The sequence below is a fragment of the Pholcus phalangioides genome, unplaced genomic scaffold, assembly GCF_987345545.1.
Source record: "Pholcus phalangioides strain wild (caught in Gottingen) unplaced genomic scaffold, Ppha-v1.0 ptg000042l_1, whole genome shotgun sequence".
Lineage (NCBI taxonomy): Eukaryota > Metazoa > Arthropoda > Arachnida > Araneae > Pholcidae > Pholcus > Pholcus phalangioides.
This window is the reverse complement of record NW_028301628.1, coordinates 4,213,984-4,233,289: the sequence shown is the minus strand read 5'-3', so window position 1 is coordinate 4,233,289 and position 19,306 is coordinate 4,213,984. Positions and strand designations below refer to the sequence as shown.

At 34.5% G+C, this 19,306-nt stretch overlaps 1 protein-coding gene across 3 annotated transcripts in view; it reads left to right on the top strand.

The window, feature by feature from the left end:
- LOC149063901 (adhesion molecule nephrin-like) overlaps positions 1–19,306 on the top strand; it is a 479,700-nt gene that overhangs the window by 216,040 nt on the left and 244,354 nt on the right. For all 3 annotated transcript variants that reach the window (XR_016195721.1, XM_089254947.1, XM_089254948.1), the window contains exon 2: positions 8,991–9,041. Coding sequence is in view for 2 of the 3 variants with exons in the window: in XM_089254947.1 (XP_089111073.1) it covers positions 8,991–9,041 (51 nt within the window). In the remaining variant the exon portion in view is untranslated. The remainder of the gene's footprint in view (positions 1–8,990; positions 9,042–19,306) is intronic.

The following is a 19,306-nucleotide window of genomic DNA, read 5'->3' as shown; positions in this document are numbered from 1 at the left end:
ATCTTTTCGCGCGGCCCTCTCCGTTCCCGGACTAATGTCATAATCATTAAATCGTAACCCTCTCGTTGAGCGTCAACTAACAAATACAGATGCGAATTATATCCAATAAAAAGCATATTTATCGATTTTTCGCAGATGTTTAAGATACTTGACAGAACCTTCTTCAATGTGGAAACTACGAATATATACGCATAGATGATTTCATTCACCGTGATTTCCTCCGTATGATTAGCAAATTTGTCGCTTTGAAATAAATATGTATCATCTTATAGCTTGAAGTGGAACACAATCCATATAAATTCAGATTTCATACTTCAATAATATAATTTTACGGAATGAAAGGGTAGAAAAAATGTCCGTTCCAATACTCCCACCGATAAATACGTCATCGAAATATATTTAAAAAATATACGCATTTATTTTCAAAATATATATTTCCACACCAGCCTCTCAGAAGAAGGAACTGCAGATGCACCACACAGAGCTATACAATCCACGCTCCTTAAAGCGACTATGAGTTCTTGCGACCGTCCCATTGCAACGACCTGTAAGATAAATAATAAACCTTTTTCTGTTCATCCCAAGCAATTTTTCACATCAAATTTAACTACTTACAAAGAACATTTAATCCAATACAACGGTAGTATCCAACTCTGTCCCCGCTTATTTGTATTTTCCAAAAAACGTACAAAATCCGTTTCTTTTGTTTGGCATTGACTCTTCATATTGGAGAATCTGTTCTTTAGTACGTGCATATATCTGTCCCTCAAGATTAGATTGCATGTGACTAAACTGGATTTATTACAAAAATATCTAATACGCTAAGCAATGCTAGCTAACAGTGAAAAAATAATAATAATTACACAATATGTATATCTCACAGTTATATATAATGCTTTCATATGAATTTATTTCAATAACACAGGTCTACGAAAGCTTTCTTAAAAATATTTAGTAATACTGGGAAAATAATTAGAAAATTATATCACATATGTTTAGATAAATTGAAAATGAAATTGTAATAGTAATGCATGAGCAGCATACAAACTACATTGAAACGGCGCTTTATAAATAAATATAATAAATCATTACCGATCGCATTTCAGTGACTTTCGGTTTATTTTGGGGCGGTGATTCGGAATCTATTACTGATTTTGCCAGATTAGCTGTAGTTTGAGATAAAGTGAAAATATAATTTTCTATGGTCAATACATAAGCATCATAGTAGTAATCACATTGAAACTGTGCGTTACAAATGCAGTAAACCATTGCCAAAGATATTTCATTGATTTTAGTCCCTATCATTATAATGGCAGAGCTAGAATATAAATGTGAAATATGGATCTATGAGGCGTAATAAAATAAAATAAAAAGTGAAAAATATTTCGGGTTATTTTCTCCAAAATATGAAGTAATTTTGTGAAAAAAAGACTGACATGATGGAAAAAAATGGATTGCCTTTTTGAAAATCAGCACCAAAAAGTATAAATTTAAAGAAAAAAAAGTATTTTTTGTAGACCTGTATAACACTCAAGATAAATCCTGTTATCGGCGAATTATATATACCGCCTAAAGTGCAATACCTAAATTACCATTCATTTTATGTGAAAAGAATTTACAGTAGTAGTTATTCACGTTTGTAGAGAATTTCTTAAGGTGTGTGTGGCGGGGTGACTAAGAGATTGTAACGGTGAAAAGTGTTTGCGCGGGAAGGTCTTAACGAGACCAACGTATTTCTGCAAATTTTGATACTTTGGATTCCACGTCCGAGACATTTAGTGCCTATTGGATATATATCGGCTAGATGAATGGATAACTGTATTAGCGGCGACAAAATGGTAAGTGCTGCTTCTGTTGTCATTTTCTTTTTGGCCGAGTTTCATCTGTGAATAGTAGTGCAAATGTCGCGGACCATGGTTGGTAAAAATAAGATGATGGTATGCTTTGCGCATAGTGTATTGCTAGATAATGATAAGTTAAATGTTAGTAACATAATTGATAAGATCAAAGAAACTGTAGATGATGAAAAGCTACCTCTTCAGGACACTTTAGAGTTTATTTTTTATGAACTGGATCCAATTATTCAAGAGTTCATAAATCATAATAAGTTCAGTGAATGGCTATGTGAAATTGATAGTGAATGTGAAACTAATGGTATCTTACGTACCATTATAAAATTAGTTGGAGACTACGAAAATTCAAAAGATGCTGCGTCTGATAAAATAATTAGTACCGAAATTCTCTGTAGTATGAAAAAATTATACAATTGTGATTTCCAGAAATGTGGATTGTATTTAAGTAAGGATAGGGATGACAAAAAATATCCGATAGGGACGCGAAGTAAAAAGAAAACTAAAGTAACTCATGGCATTATTGTCAACGATAAGGTAATTGTTGAAAAGGAAACTCGGACTGCGGATGAATCCCAGGCTTCCCAAAACAATCAACAAGAAAAAACAAAAATCATAGCAGATGATCAGGTGGCTGGCCCATCTAAGCAACCTGATAATTGTTTGCCCAATAGGGCTAATGGAAAGTCAATAAGTAAAAATGTTGAAAAAGAAAATACAAATGATCCAGATCCCACTAACACAAATGAGTGGCAGTTGGTTGAAAAAAAGAAGAAAAAAGTCAGAATACCCCCATTAAATCTGACAAAATACAAGAACTGGAAAGAACTCTCAGTTAAAATTAGGGGTGTTTGCGAATCAAATTTTGATGCCAAAAAAACTGGCACAACATTGCAATTACACGTAACAACAGAAAATGATCATAGAGCTGTGACTAAAATGCTTGAAAAAGAGGGAGTAAATTTTAGCACATTCACACTAAAGTCAGACAAAAACATAAGAGTGGTTATTAGGGATTTGGATACAACAACATCTTGCGATGAGATCAAAGAATCTCTCGAGGAGTTGGGTTACACAATTATTAGTGTGGTACAGCTAAAGAGCCCCCGTCATAAAGATGGTGAAAAGATTATGGTCCCAATACCATTATGGCTCATTGATTTGCCAAGAACAGATAAAAGCAAGGAAATATATCAAATATCTTCATTAAATTACTTAAAGATAAGGGTTGAAACATACAAAAGAAGGAAGGGGTACACGCAGTGCTACAACTGTCAAGCCTGGAATGGGCACACAGCCCGAAATTGTTATAACGAAGCCCGCTGTGTCAAATGTCCAGAAAAACATCACACATCACAGTGTGATAAGGTAAAGGGTAAGGACTTACCAGTGTGTATAAACTGTTCCTTAAATCATCCGGCGAGTTTCCGAGGATGTAAAAGGTACCCGGGGAACCTTAAAAAATCTGGTCCTAAAGCAATTACTGGGTCACAAAAACTTAGACCACCAAAGCCCAGGCTTTTTTCCGTCACAAGTTCAAGTGACGATGAAATTGAGAAAATAGACATTGAAGCTGAGGAATTACCTCAACAGCAAAAACCAACAGAAGTAAATAATAGACCTACAAGAAGGCATAAGACATATGCAAAAGCTGCAAATGTCCACGAAGAGGTGGAAAATAACAAAATAGAAACTAACAAAAACACAATGACATCAAAAGATGTTAACATGACTGAAACAAACAATAATGTATACTCTGTACCAGAAATTATACCCACATCAACTATTGCAGTTGAACGTAGGGAAAGTGTAAATAATGAGGTAACCGCAAAGATCCCTCCCAACAGGATAGATGGGGAGGTGTCCCAGATTGTGAATACCGGTAATAATGAGATATCATTCCCCTTACAGGAGTTAACGGGTCTAATGAGAAAATGTTTTAATAACATATTACAAGCTAAGACATATCAAGAAAAATACTCAGTATTTATTGATAGCTTTACTGAAATATCTATGAAACTATTATCGGTAAACTTCACCAATGTTCAATAATAGTTCACAACAAATAAAATATCTCAAGATCATGGCGTGGAACGCCAGAGGTATTATTCGTGATCTCCAAGAATTAAGAGAAATTGTTGCAGATGAAGATTTTGATCTGATGTTAATTTGCGAAACATTTTTAAAACCATGTTATACAGCTAAGATAGCAAATTATGATTGTATAAGGAAAGATAGAACGCACGAAAGAGGAGGGGGAGTAGCCTTATATATCAAAAGGCATTTAAATTATGACATTGTTGACCTCCCACATTCCCGAGATTGCGAAGCGTTGGCAGTGGATTTGCACCTCACTAGCACTAGAAAAATCCGAATTTGTGTTTTATACAAACCACCAAATAATCAATTTGATATCTCTCTGTTAAATCATATATTTGACTGCAATTATGCAACAATTCTTAGCGGTGATTTAAATTCTAAATCACCAATTTGGAATTCAAATAATTACAATGCAGCAGGACGTATATTAGAGCAGTATTGCAGAAATAAAAATATTATTACATACGGGCCAAGTGCTGCGACACACTATCCGGATGACAGCAACCGAACACCAGACGTCCTAGATATTACACTGGTCAAAAACCTCAGTGTTCCTTTAGCAGTAGAGGTAATATCTGCACTTACATCAGATCACATTCCAACAATTATTGATGTTGATTTCGAAATTCCCATACAACAAAAAATCAAAAAAATTACAAACTGGCCACTATATAGGCAAGTGCTTACAGGAATTGAAACACCAGATAATGCTAGTGAGTGTACCATAGATATAGAAAATGAAATAAACTCATTAACACAAAAATTGCAGGACACTGTTAATAATTCCACTCGGGAAAGGTCAAACGAAAACAACCCATTAGCACTCCCCAGATATCTGAGGGAAATGATAAGAGAAAAGAATAGAGCTAGAAGAAGGTGGCAAAGAACCAGAGATGCTACACATAGGCTCAGATATACAACATTACGAAACAATACACGTCGAGAAATCAGGGAATTTACAAGTGAACGATTTCTAAGGTTCCTAGAAGATGCTAATTGTGAGGATGGGTCGTTCTATAAAATTTATAGAGCACAAAAACCCCGTAGCCAAAGACTTACATCTATACATGGCCCGCATGGACTGGTATATACAGATGAAGATAAGGTAGAAGTATTTGCAGATACCTTTGAACTGCAATTCTCACCAAACACTAATACTTCAAATGTTCAGGTCGAGAGAGTGCTTAGAACTATTAATGAATATTTTGATAATCCTCCACCTGAAACACAAACAGCTCTCACTCCAACAGATATCAATGAATTAAAAACAATAATAAAACATTTGAAAATTCGGAAAGCATCTGGGCATGATCTAATTTCAAATATGGCACTGAAGAATTTGCCCAATAATATTTTAGAATATATCGTCAAAATTTTTAATAGATTGCTGGAGCTCAAATATTTCCCATCTAACTGGAAAACAGCAATTGTTAAAATTATACCAAAAGCTGGCCAAGATTTGCACTTTCCAAGCAATTGGAGACCCATCTCATTGCTTAGTAATTTTGGAAAGTTATTCGAGAGAGTTGTGGTAACACGTATCAACACTTACGAAAAGTCTCATCCAACAATTGGGCCCGAACAACATGGATTTAGAGACGGTCATTCTACAACCACACAATTATTAAGAGTAATAGAAACACTCCAAGAAGCTAGAATTTATCATGATACAGCTGCAGTTGCACTGTTGGATTTAAGTAAGTCATTTGACAAAGTGTGGCATGAGGGGTTGCTCTATAAAATGATTAGAATGGCCCTACCCTTTAGCATAATTAAAATTGTACGTCATTATCTTGCAGCAAGAACGTTTTATGTAAAAATCAATGACACAATATCTACAACTAGACGAATTAGATCATCTATAGTGCAAGGCAGTGTTATAGGACCTTGCCTCCACAATTATCACATGAATGATTTTCCAGTGGCAATTAAGGGTATTACTGCGCTGTACGCAGACGATTCAATGATAATTTGTACAGATAGAAAACCACAGAAGGCATTAAGTAATTTACAAGAATTAATTGATCAAGTCGAAACATGGTGCGAAAACAGCAGAGTTAAACTTAATGCAGACAAGACAGTATTTATGTGGATCACAGGAAAACTAGATCTACCCCCAGATGCCGGAATAGTGGTTGGGGGGAAATTCATTGAACCTGTTATAAGTACTAAATACCTGGGAATAATAATTGACAAACGATTGACATTTGTGCAACAACGCAATTATGTAATACGAAGAGCAGACGTAGCAAAACACACTTTAAAACGCATACTTGCAAGCAGATCAACATTGACAATCAAGAACAAATTAAATGTATACAAAATGGCTATCAGATCCATACTTTTATATGCTGCACCAGTGTGGCTCTACTCGAGCAATCAACACATGGTTAAATTAGAACAATATCAAAACAAAACAATAAGAGCTATGCTGGGAGCCAATTGGTTCATCAGGAATAGAAGTATAAGAAACGATATAGGAATGCCAACCATACACGCCTTTGCTCAAAAGCTGGCTAATAATCTCTTCCAAACTCTTGAAGAGTCAGAATACCAACATCTTAGGGAAATATCCACTTACCCAAAAGATCAGATATCAGCTTTTTCCAGACCCAAAAACTTTCTGATTATGAAAAGACCGGAGGTACCGGGATTGTGAAAAGTGTATATAAGCAACTATATATAGTGTAAATAATTAGACCAACTGCAAAATATCAAATTTGTAGATAATATATATTTAATCAAATAATCATAATTAACTGCATTTAATAACATATAATCGCATTTATTAATATGATCTATAGTTGACGCTGAACATAAAAATGAGAGTAGGTAATATATGCATTATGATGAATGATTAATGTTAAAAGAATAGCATTAATTATAACTTAATGACATCCTAACAGGCTGATGAAGTGACATTCTGTCACTGCCCTGTTGAGTGACACTTTCTGCTTTCTATTTCTCCTCCAGCCTACTTAAGCTTTCTTTTCCCCCTAGATTAATAACCCAATATGGGTAATATTAAACTCTAGGTAGTTTAAAAATAAAACATATACAACCATGGCGAAAATAGCACTACTAGTCCAGGATGGCTAAGAAATGACTCAGGGGTATGCACTGATTGCCAATTTCAGTCGGAACCCACAGGCCACTATGTCATATTTAGGATTTAGGATTAGAATTTCTTATATGGATGAATTTGATGAAACCAATAAATAAAAATATATAGTATGTTTATATGTTATTTGTTTCCAAAATATGCATCAATTGTGGTATCATATTGAACAAAAAATATAACGTATTGTGATAAGTATCCCGACGCATATATAATGATATAGAATTTATTGATTAAGCAATAGATTTTCTTATTATTGTTATGCGATTTTCATTCATTTTTTGCGTGACTAAATACAGTAAAAATACGAAAATAAAACCCACGACAGACAAACTGTCCTACGAGTTGGATGAAAAAAAAACCCATAAAAAGTATGGATTTCAAATAAGTTTAAAATTTAGCAAATAAAACCAATCTGGAAGGTAACGTGTTTTCTTGAAAATTGATCGTTTTTGTCTCACCACGGCCATTTTCGAGGGGTAATTAGACCGGGATTTTATGGCCTATTCCGAACGGCAGCCTTCATTTTTATACTCACAGGCGGACTCATATAGCGGACACCGCTAACCCCTCGATATGGGACTCCCTGCGGTTGTGATTTTTTTCTGTGGTTATGCCGTCATTTCTGTTGTACCCCTGTGTCGGGAAAGTTTCTGACAAGAACGAATCGGGTATCGAACTCGTGACATCTCTAAACATCATTTTTTATTTAAAGTATTTTATCGCCCTGGGTTACCACGCCCTTCTTGCAAATGGAAACAAAGCAGGTCATGTGTTTCAATAGGATTGTTACTCCTTTTTAAGTAACTCCTTTTTAAGTAAAGATTGTTACTCCTTACTTATGGAGTAAGGAGGTAGAAGTGGGTTCTTATGTAGAGATTGGCACTGGCTTGAATATTCTGGTAATGTATTTGAGTACTCCAAATAGGTGTTGACTGGTATCCAGCGACTGAAAGATGTCCTCAAGACTGTCATTGAGGAACGGTGATTGCATACGTCTGTGACGCCATATGGACACTATTTACGAGTCAAAATATTAATAAACCCCTAGATTACACACATTTTTTGGTGCTTCACCAATTCAACAAAAAAGAGCAAAATCACATTCATCCAGGAAACCTCGCCAAACAATGAGCTCATATCACTTTAATATACCGTCATTATTCATGAATTTGAAGAAACATTAAAAACAATGTATTTCTGAAAAGAGCATTATATAGCAAAAAACTACACTATTTCTACTAAATTTTTATATATAAAAAAAAATAGAACGTTATATTTGACATTCGTCTTAAATCCCATGTCATGTAACATGGAATTTCTTCAAAGTTCCCAGAAGTGAATTCTTATTTTTTTTATTCGATTTCGCGATATACAGCGATCCCCAATGGACTGCGTCGAGTAAATAAAAAAAAACGGCAACCCCACCGCAGTTCTCAACTCTTGATCCCTATCTCATTTTTTCCCCTACATTCCGCCGCGTCGGCAAAACAATTTCTGTTTGAGTTTCCTGAAATAGAATACAGTGAAGTAAAGAAATATGTGGAATACAATTTTCTATTTTCCACTTTGCACTCCGGGAAAAAAATAACACAATTTCGTACAAGATATTCCATGCAGTGCAAGTCAATTACGAGATGGAAAACAGACGTTATCTGTAATTGATTCCAGTTCCTATTTTCATAATTGAATTATATTATAAATTAATTCGTATATCTTTTATTAAAAACGCTTATTCAAGTAATTTATACTTAATACGTTGCAGCGAATGTTAACAATTATAGCTGAAATTTGCAATCAATCCCGAATGGAAAAATAGTAGCTCTAGAAATAAATGGTTTTAATAGATTGGTAGCTATTCCTGAAATTTTTGAAACAATTGTTTTTCGTGTTTATCTCACAGTAATATATTTTTCTTGCAGGTGTTCCGGGTATAAAGATAAAGACGACTGGAAACGTCGATGATCCTACTGGTAATTTGCTTTGTCGTTCTTATAATTTCTAACTTTTTTGTTTGTTTCTCTTGAATTCTTGTTACTTATACAAGAAAAACGAAGAACAATATTTATAATTTTGAGTGAAATTTATCTGATTGAGCATAAATTTATGCTGAACGTTATTTAAACTCATTATTTTCAATCACCTCGTTCAAAAATTGGTTTGTTTCCACTTCGTGTTTTTATTCACGAATACACATACGAGGCTATATGGGGCGGGATGGAAATCAAAAAAAGTCTGATGATACCATAGAAGCATACTATTTTGAGAAGTTTGTGGGTGGGGAGTGTTATGCATGACTTCATACCTGTTACTAGTATAACAAAGCTTTACGGAAAATATTGTGTAACTTCGTTGGGTTCAAGAAGCTTGAAACACTCACCGTGCATTCGGCACACTACTTAACCAAACACTAACTCTGGCCATATCGCTGTATTGCAATTTACTGTCATTAGTGAGATGGGTTGGAAGTGAAGGCGCTGTTTATCGGTGGTCGCCTCGAGTTCGTTAGGGAAAATATCTTATCTATATCCTCCCTTGGATTCGCACCCGGGACTCCGATAACAACCTTAACGATGGTAGACGAACATCTTAGAACCATGCCACTGGGGCTGCTTCGACACACTGCCAACAGCAATTCGTCTGCAAGAATTGAAAACCATGAGTAGGAAAAATGTAATTTAAAGATTATTTAAAATTCCGTTAATTATTTTTTTTTAAATTTTCTTTCGCGTTTTATGGACCATGATACGGTTGTTCAGTCAATTAATCCTCTGTTATTTACGGAATGCCCGGCATTATAGTAATTTATTTCAAAAGTGGGAAAAAACCCTCGTTATAGAATATGGTATGAATAGGTACTAGTTTGCAACAACAGAATTTTATTGTGAAATTGAATCACAAAAAATTCAATTTACAAATTAAAAGAAAAGGGGAAAAAATAAAGCCAAGAAGCTTTGAAAGTATGGAAGATAAATACCACATTATGTTCACGAAATCATTCAAAGAATACAGTTATATCGAGCTGTTTTCTCACAAGTACACAAATACGTTTAAAAACCGAATTTTAAATTTCTTCTACATTTCTCATTAATTCACCATAATTATTAGACATTCCACAAACGTACCCATTGATTAATTTTCAGTAAAACTTTTGACATTTAAAATGCAAAATATAAGTAACTACCTATAATACCCGGCGCTTCCCGGGTTTTCTTGTGTGGATCACGTGATATCTCCCTCTTCCTTTGAGGGACATGCAAACCGTGTCCAAGTTAACGACTTCTTGCGCGACTCGTGAAATAAAGAAATCTAGATTTAAAGAAACAGAAAAATCAATACTTTTTTCCTTTTTTTAGGGGCGCTAAGTATTTCGCTTCCCCCCCCCCCGCCTGAATTTCAAGGTATCCATCTGCCTGTTTCTGCTTCCAAAAATGCTTAGTTAAAGCTGTGGAATATCTTCAATGTGCTTTACGAGCCCATAATTAATTTTAAAACAACCTAAACTATATCCATTTATGCAGTTAAATATTACAAGACAATACAGAGAACTTAATTTTCATGCTTGAGAGGATATAAATAAGTTTAAATCAATGTAATTGAATGAATATTCAACTCAAAAGTAGGTCCGGATAATTACTTCATATTTAATCTTCTGGGTTTCGCATATCTCTAAGCGATTCTCTTCGTATATCTCTAATATATTTCAGAAATCGAGAATTCAATACAATTTTTCTAAATTATTTATGTGTCAGAAAACCCCACCAAATTTCAGCATTTCTACAGTAAAATCGGTAATTTTAACACTGATATCTATGAGGATCACCCTTTTCTTGACCCTCAAACAGATGCTGGTGATGATTATGACGTCTATTCAAAAAGCCTCATTACTGAGAGGACTGAAAAAGTGACAAACCATTACAAAGGCATATACTCGTCTGAAACGCATTGCTAGGAAACCACGGTAACCAAAGTAAACATTCCGAAAGTGATTGTTGAGGCCCAAAAACCATTGTTGCCCTACGGTTTTTTCCCCATTTGGGGCATTTGCCCTGCTCTGACGAAATTTTAAAGTAGCCTATCGTTCAAGGCGGGTCCCATTTGGTATATATGCAAAATTTGGCGACGATCAATCTAAAATTGTAGATTTCTATAGAGAACATACATATACACAGACAGACAGAAAATCAATTTTATATAGAGAGATATCAATCTTTCAAAATTCAACCAACATTTGGCATTTGATCTCATAAAAATTTATTTATTTTTATTTATTTATTTATACAATATTGTTTGGCCGAGGCCTACACAAGAGGATGCGGAATTATATATGGCAAAAGTGTCGATTGATGGTACGAGAAAATTCAGAAATCGTAGTGCAATCTACAATATTTGATGGTAGGTTGTTCCAGTCGATAATAGTTCTTGGGAAAAAGCTAAATTTGTGACAATCTGAAGAGGCAAAGATGGGCTGTAAGTTTTTGGAATGATTGAGTCTAACAGAGAAATGTGAAGGTTGGATTAGAATATTGGATGTGTCAATATTAAAAACCCCATGGAGGAGTTTGTAAAGAAAAGTTAAGCGAGAGATAAGTCGAAGAGAGGAGAGCGGTTGGATATTGAGTTGTCGCTTGAGTTCCGTTATAGAGACATGTGAAGACCAACAGTTGAAAATGAAACGAGTGGACTTATTTTGGATAGATTCTAATTTGTCCATGTTGGTTTGGGGGTCCCAGGCTTCACAGGCATAGGAGAGGGCAGGGAGAATATATGTTTGGTAGCACAAGTGACGAACATGACGAGTGGAGTATTTTAGGTTACGGCGAAGGAAAAACAGTTTTTGGAGACATTTATTAAAGATATAATCAATGTGAAGGTCCCAGCGGAGATCGGAAGAAATTATAATGCCCAGCTATTTATATTGCGAAACCTCAGAGATCAACGAGTCGTTTATAGAATAGGGGAATTCGTGAGGGATTCTTTTACGGGTCACTTTCATAAATACAGTTTTTGAGAAATTGAGGGGTAATTCCCAGGTTGAGCACCATTTGGAAATAATATTAAGGTTGTGTTGGAAAGATTCTTGGTCAGAAAGATTGAACACTGTTTTATAGATGGCACAGTCATCAGCGAAGAGTCTAATGCGGCAGTTTATGGAGTCGGGTAGATCATTTATGTAAATTAAAAATAATAAAGGCGAGAGGACCGAGCCCTGGGGTGTGCCAGATTAGACATGAAGAAAAGGGGAGTTCTGGCTCTTGTACGAGACAAACTGGCTACGGTTAATAAGGATATATATATATATTTTATCCATTACATTAGATTAAGCATTAGATTAAAATGCAGTTCTGCATTTGAAGGGAAGTGTAATGTCGTTTTCTCTAAATATATAAATTCATACTCATTTTTTATCGCTGATTTTATCTGTGGTATAATAATAATACTAAATTTAAAAATAAACCTGATATATTGCATTTTTAATAAATCGAACAATCATCCTTTTTATTCAAAATTCTGGTTCCAATTATTTTCAATATTTAATAACTTCATTCGTTCTCTAATTTCATCGGCACAAACCGCAGATAAATACTTCAGAAACCCAGGAAACATCAATATCTTCCATTTATTGAAAAGGGATTATTAATTTAATTTTTACTAAAGTCCCGAAGCAGTTACGTAATCTTACGCATCACAAAATTCAAAATTGAGACTTACATAAATAATGTTCGGAGATGATTATTATATATTTCATCACGTAAAAACACTACTGTGAATCAAACGGGAAAACGGAATAAAAATGTATTATTTATTTATCATGACCGAGAACGAAAATAAAGCAAACAAACAAGAACAACAAAACTACTAATGCGTGTTATAACGAATGCATGTGTCTCTGGTGTATTGATTAGCGCACTTTCCCGGTATGCAAGGGAAATAGGGTTCGATTCCCGGAGGAGAAAAATCACTTTTCTCTCTAAATATTAGATTCGGCATAACATCCAGAAAATTCAATTTCTCAAAACAACCAACCTTCGATAGCTTCATTAAATTATGTTTGAATAGTAACAGCATATAAGGAGCATGCGAATCACACTAAATTGTGCACTATAAACAAATATACTAAGTCATTGCCGAAGATAATTCAGTGATTTTAGGGTGATATTGGGGTGTTGATTCCGAATCTGTCATTTTTTTTGCCATATGGGCTGTGCTTTTTTAGATAAAGTAAAAATCAAATCCCAATTCATGAGCTGGAAACAAATCACATTGAAAATGTGCGGTATGGATGAATGTAATAAATCGTTGCTGAAGATATTGCATTGAATTTACATTCATTTTAATGTCTATCATTATGACAGAGCTAGGACATGAATGTGAAGTAAGTATGTTTAATACGTGATAAAATACAAATTCCAAAATATTTGGATTTGCGTTATCTCCCACGAAATACGAAATATTTTTCTCGTTTACTCTAAAAAACCTTACGTGATAGAAAAAGCAATTCTTTGCATTTTTGTCATCGGCACTGAAAACAATATAAAAACCGACGAAAGTATAAAAATGTGCCGCTGTAGTGCTCGAGTGGTCATAGTGACGGACTCGAGGTCCTGGGTTCGGACCCCACCGACCGTCGCCGTAGTGGTCGTCGGCTGAAGTTGGTTTTCTGTGATTCCCAACTTCAACGCGCGAATGCAAGCGGATCTTCCTTTTAAAAAGTTTCGCCACAGAGAGCAACAGAGCTACAAACAATTACAAATGTAATTCAATCATTACACATCACTCACTTCACTTCTTACTGAAATATACATGGTGACACTAAAAAAATCAATGCGGTCAGACTGTCAGGTACACACACAGCTACACTTCGGCACAACTCACTAGGTAGTAAGTCGTCCATAAATGATGATAGACCTGAGTTGTACTCGGTTTGAAAGAAAGTATAGGAATGTGCGCTCTCGTGTTCTGTTTTTACAAAAATGTGGCGCTCTGATGATACTTTTTTATTAACTATTGTATCAAAACTAAAAAAAAAAATTGGTATGTATTTCTTTTGTAGACCTGTTTTATCTATCTTTCATGATTACCATATACAGTCGAATCCCGTTTTAACCAATACCGTTATAGTGAAAATATCGATTTAACCAACACTTTTCTAATCTCCCAGATAAGTTTACGTAGGAATAATGCAAAAACCTGGAATTCCTTTCTAACGAAATTTTTCGCTACACTGAAGTGATTTCTCTGGTCTCTTGGAGTTCGTTATAACGGGATTCGACTGTAAATATCTCAGAAAATTCGAGAACATTAATATCCTCATTTATTAAAGGCGTTATTTATTTAGTTTTCATTAATTATGCGACTTCATGCTTCAAAAAAATTCTTAGTAGAAGCAAAAATAATTAGTATTCGTGGATCATCAATACCATTAAGCAACTACTGCAAATCAAATAGCAAAACAAGGTAATAAAAATGCCTTATTTACATTAATTATGACCGAGAACGGGATCAAACAAATAAAGAACGGGCCTTTGATTGCTTTAATCAGCAAATTGTAGGCATATATATATATTTTTTTTCCATACCAAACATGTTCAATGCATTTACTCTTATCAGATTAAGCTGCCGCGAGACCTGCAATACCAGACGCTTCGGAGAAATAAAGGGCCGAAGAAAATCATCTTCCAGAAATGACCATCACTTTTCAAAGGTCCAGTAGAAAAAAAAAAGTCATATAAAATAAATGAAAGGAAAACGACATGGAAGAAAGAATCGGGAAATAGACAGCCAAAAAATTTTTCCCGATTCGCTCCATGAAAAGGCAGGAGAAAGAAAAAAACCAGCTTCTTCCAGGACATTACTGAGAGAAAAGGCAAAGAAAAATGGAAAAATAATAATAATAAAAGAATTATTCGGGAAAAGAAGAAAATATACCAAAGAGTAAAAAAAAAAAAGAATATTATGGCATAGCCATCATGTTCCTGTGATGAATGGTATTTCGGTATTTATGGCAAAATATATTTATCTATAGCTCTAACAATGAAGAAGTTATAGAAAAATACATGAAGAAATACAATTGATGTAAAGGGAATTGCCTTGGGGGAAAAATAGTCAGGATGAAATAAATTAATTGTGCGGTGATAGAGATGAGAAAACATTCATGGATATATTTTATTCATAATTATATTGAAATAGCTTAATCGCTTAGTATCGACATATTGCCTCCACGGTGCGTATCAATAAAATACTTACTTATTTACTTACTACAGTCGACGCTCGTTATACCGAACCCCTTTGTACCATGGAGAACGTTATATCGAACGTTTTGAAGAAATCGTAAAATTTAGCTTCGCTTTTTGTCAACTGCTGCATTTTCCCTTCTCGTTGATCGAATTTGCGATGCTTTCATAATTGAATCACGGATTTTAATTATTGTGAACAAAGTATAGTCTACTCTTTGGAATACTAAGCTATTTCGGCGGCTTTCGACATCAATTTCTAGTCATTTTCGGTCAGAAATTTCAATCTTAAATCTGTCGTTTTCCCCTGAATTGGCTAGCATGCCGCCGAGCGCGAAGGACTACAGATTTTTGATTGTTGGGTTCCGGTCCGTTCCCGATGCGCCGGAAAATTCGATGTCTGATGAGGATCACGTTTAGCATTCATATTCAGTGGTTTCAATGGGTTTTTATAATAAATATATTTGGGTGATTTGGATTTCCCGGCACATTCTGATATCCCTCGATGTTTCACGGAATACTGACTGATGCGAAGGAATACGATAGAGTTATAGCGCTCCATTGAATCAATGATTTTCAGAATGGAAAAACAAGTTCAGTTACCTGTATATACCTTAGCTCTCCGAGACCGTCCATCCCTTTGGGAAAGAGCGCAAACCATCCCAAGATGGTCTCTCTGGGCGGTCTGTCTATATATTCTTCAATTCAGAAAGTAAGTAAAATTGCGATAAATCAATCGAGTGGGAAGTGGGAGTGAGCCAGAATATGAGAAAATAAAACAGAATGGGATAAGCCAGGGAAGGGAGCATCAACCAATTGACTCGCGCTTTGTTATGACTCTTGTCCCGTTACCAGTGAGGGCATTACTAAACTACAGGGCATTTCATGGAGAAGTGACGATGATTTATCTCTCCTACTCCAAGCATCACAGGTCAAGATTAAACACGCTCAACGATCGATTTTGTCCATTTTGTTTAAAAAAAAAAACCGGGAGGCTGAGTTGGCTTCGGCCGCTGTAATGTAATGAATGATAATTGGCGGTCGCTGTATCGGAGAAATAAATAACATGGCAAAATATGAAAAATTGCGGGACCTGCCGTAGCGGCCGTTATAATGGAAGGGTCGTTGTAGCGGACTGTCCTTATAACGAGTGTCGACTGTATATTGAAATAGTGAGGAAAACATCATAAAAATTCTCGGCATAACCAAACAAAAACATGAAAACATTGAAGCAAATACAATTGATTTTTTTTATTAATACTTTACGTAAAAGTAATGTGACGTGTGAAATTCGCTGATAAAATTCTATAGCAATTTGAAAACATTAAACAGGTTACAGTGTTTTTGATATAAATATGTTCTGCAAACGAAAGGCAAATAATACGACGCGTGAAATTTACTTTCGAAATCGAATCCTGATAAAATGTAATGGTATTGAAACTATTATAACATCGCAAATTAATGACACAGGAGTCGAAATTTTGTAAATTATTATTTACTTGATTATGTAAATTTAAAGTTTTTCTTTTATATTAGCTAGAATCGTTTCGTCATAAGATATTAGAAAACAAAGAACATGTTTGATACTTAGTAAAACGAGCATGCAATAAAAAATTACGCAAAATAAACAACCATTTAACTCCGACCATGAACTTTTTAGCTCCCAAATTCACTGGAAACGAACAAGATGATGATCTTATTGCGCAGAATATACAAGATACAATTTGTAGGGGATCGGAAAAAGAAGGGGAAGAAAGAAATAGTCACTGACACCTGTTGAAAAAGCCAGAGAAATTATCTTTAAAATCTGTGGTGTTTGGTCAAAACATGATATCTAAAAATTGCTTTCTGATCTAAAAGTAAGCGTTTTGCTAATTATAATTAATTAGAAGTGAGATAAATGAACAAATGCGTGCATACGGCTAAACAGCATTCTGTTGTATGACATTTTCATTTTTATTTGTGGATATGCTCTATTTTGGATTTTTAAATGACAATCAAAATGCCTATGTCTCAAAAATGTGATTTTAGAGTAATCATGTTCTGACCAAATACCACAAAAATCTACTTCAAATTACACTGTTTATACAGGGCTTCAAATAGAACGCACAGAACATCGACACTCATACGTAAAGAAAAAATATATTGAAGTAATATATGACTTTCTATAACTAAGTTTTTTTTGTTACTCAAACAATAGTAAGAAAAAAATCCAGTGGAAAATTTGAAGATGAAAAGAAAGAATTGCAAACAAAGCATGTGAACATGGCAAATCAGCAAAACCACAGCCTCACATGCTCTGTAACAAATAGTTGTAAATTGATTCATCTACCAGCAAATTCAAACTACAAATTCGAAAGAAAATGGCCTCACCTTCTGTATGAAGTGAATTCAGAATTTTTATCTTGAATCTGGCCGCAGTAATGAATGTCCAAAAAATCTTTTGCACCCATGCAAAGCTATGCGTTGAAGTATTCAGTCGGCTGATGGCACATGATTATGCAGAATCATTTCGGAAATTAATCTAACCGCAAATGCATTCGAAAATATAAACCTATACAACCAAAGTAATTTCGAATCAGTGCTCTCTCATTTCTACCGAATAAAAACATTTCTACACTCATCTTTTTATTGCTAAGCACTCAATCTTCAGAAATTCAAACAGCCCGGCAGCGAGAAATTTCGACAAATAAACTTTATTCTTCATGAAAGATTTCCCATCAAAATGCTTGAAAATCCGAGAAATACCAAAACGAACTATTTAACTCCGTCCATGTACTTGTTCGTTTCCAAATTCATGGAAACGAACAAGATGACGATGATCATATTGCGGAGAATCTGCTCTATAAAGATTTAAAAGATCGGGAAAAAAAGAGGAGTGGAAATGAAAAAAAAAAGGAAAGGGGGATGAGAGAGAATCCACCATTCGAGTTTCTCATTAAAATATTCCCTTCACGTATCACAATTTCCGGCCGAATGTTGCCTGTTGGCCATCTGTAATTTCGAGGAGGAAATTAAAGTAGCTGAACTCGAAACAAGAATTAAATATCTTTATATATATATATATATAGTTTTTTTTGTTTTTTATACGGATTTTTTGGATCGAAACTGACTGAATAACGTTAGAAAAATCCCAATTTTACTTTTTTTTCCAGTTTTTTATTACTATTGTATATATATATATGAGAAGTCAGCTCCGATTTCTCGAGTTACTTGGAACTTTTATTGGTTTCTCTTGACGTTAGTTTCCACAGAGAAATAAAACTGGTAGAAAAGATTTGAAGAAAAAAAGATTTTCGAACTTATATGAGTACTTGTGATGCTGTCTCACTCTCACTTTCCTCGTATATATATATATATATATAACATATGTAATGACTTTTTCTTTAATGTTGAGAAGAAAAAAAATGATTTACGGATTTCTATTAAAAAATAAAATATTATTTTTTTTGTTTTTGTTTTAAGGAATGATCGTAGAAATGTAAAATTTAATATGTTTTAATGTTCTTGTACCTGAATTAACACGGACTTTACGAATTGCCTCCGAGGAAGTATATAAGCGGAGAAGTAAACAATTATAATGACAATTTTTAAGCTAATATAGGTCGTATGTTGACTTTGATACCTAAATGCGATGTATGTAATATTTTCGATTTAAAAAAAAATCAGATGTTTCAGCCAATTATATCAACACGTTTTGTGCCGATCGAAAAATACTATGTGATTTTGAAGCTTATTAATAGTATTTTATTGGATTCACACCAATGTGAAAACGTATCGAAGCACATTCCATCTCAAACAGATGGAAACTTTGAGAGAGGGCCTGATTTCTTTTAAGTGTTAACCATTGCTTTGTCATGACAGAACATATTTTTACTATCCTATGAAACTTTATTGCTTTCTCTCTTGACGTTAGTTTCCATAGAGAAATGAAACTGGTTGAAAGGGGGGAAAACACATCGAACTCTTGTATGAGTTACTCTTGTGTTGTGCTCTTTCGACCA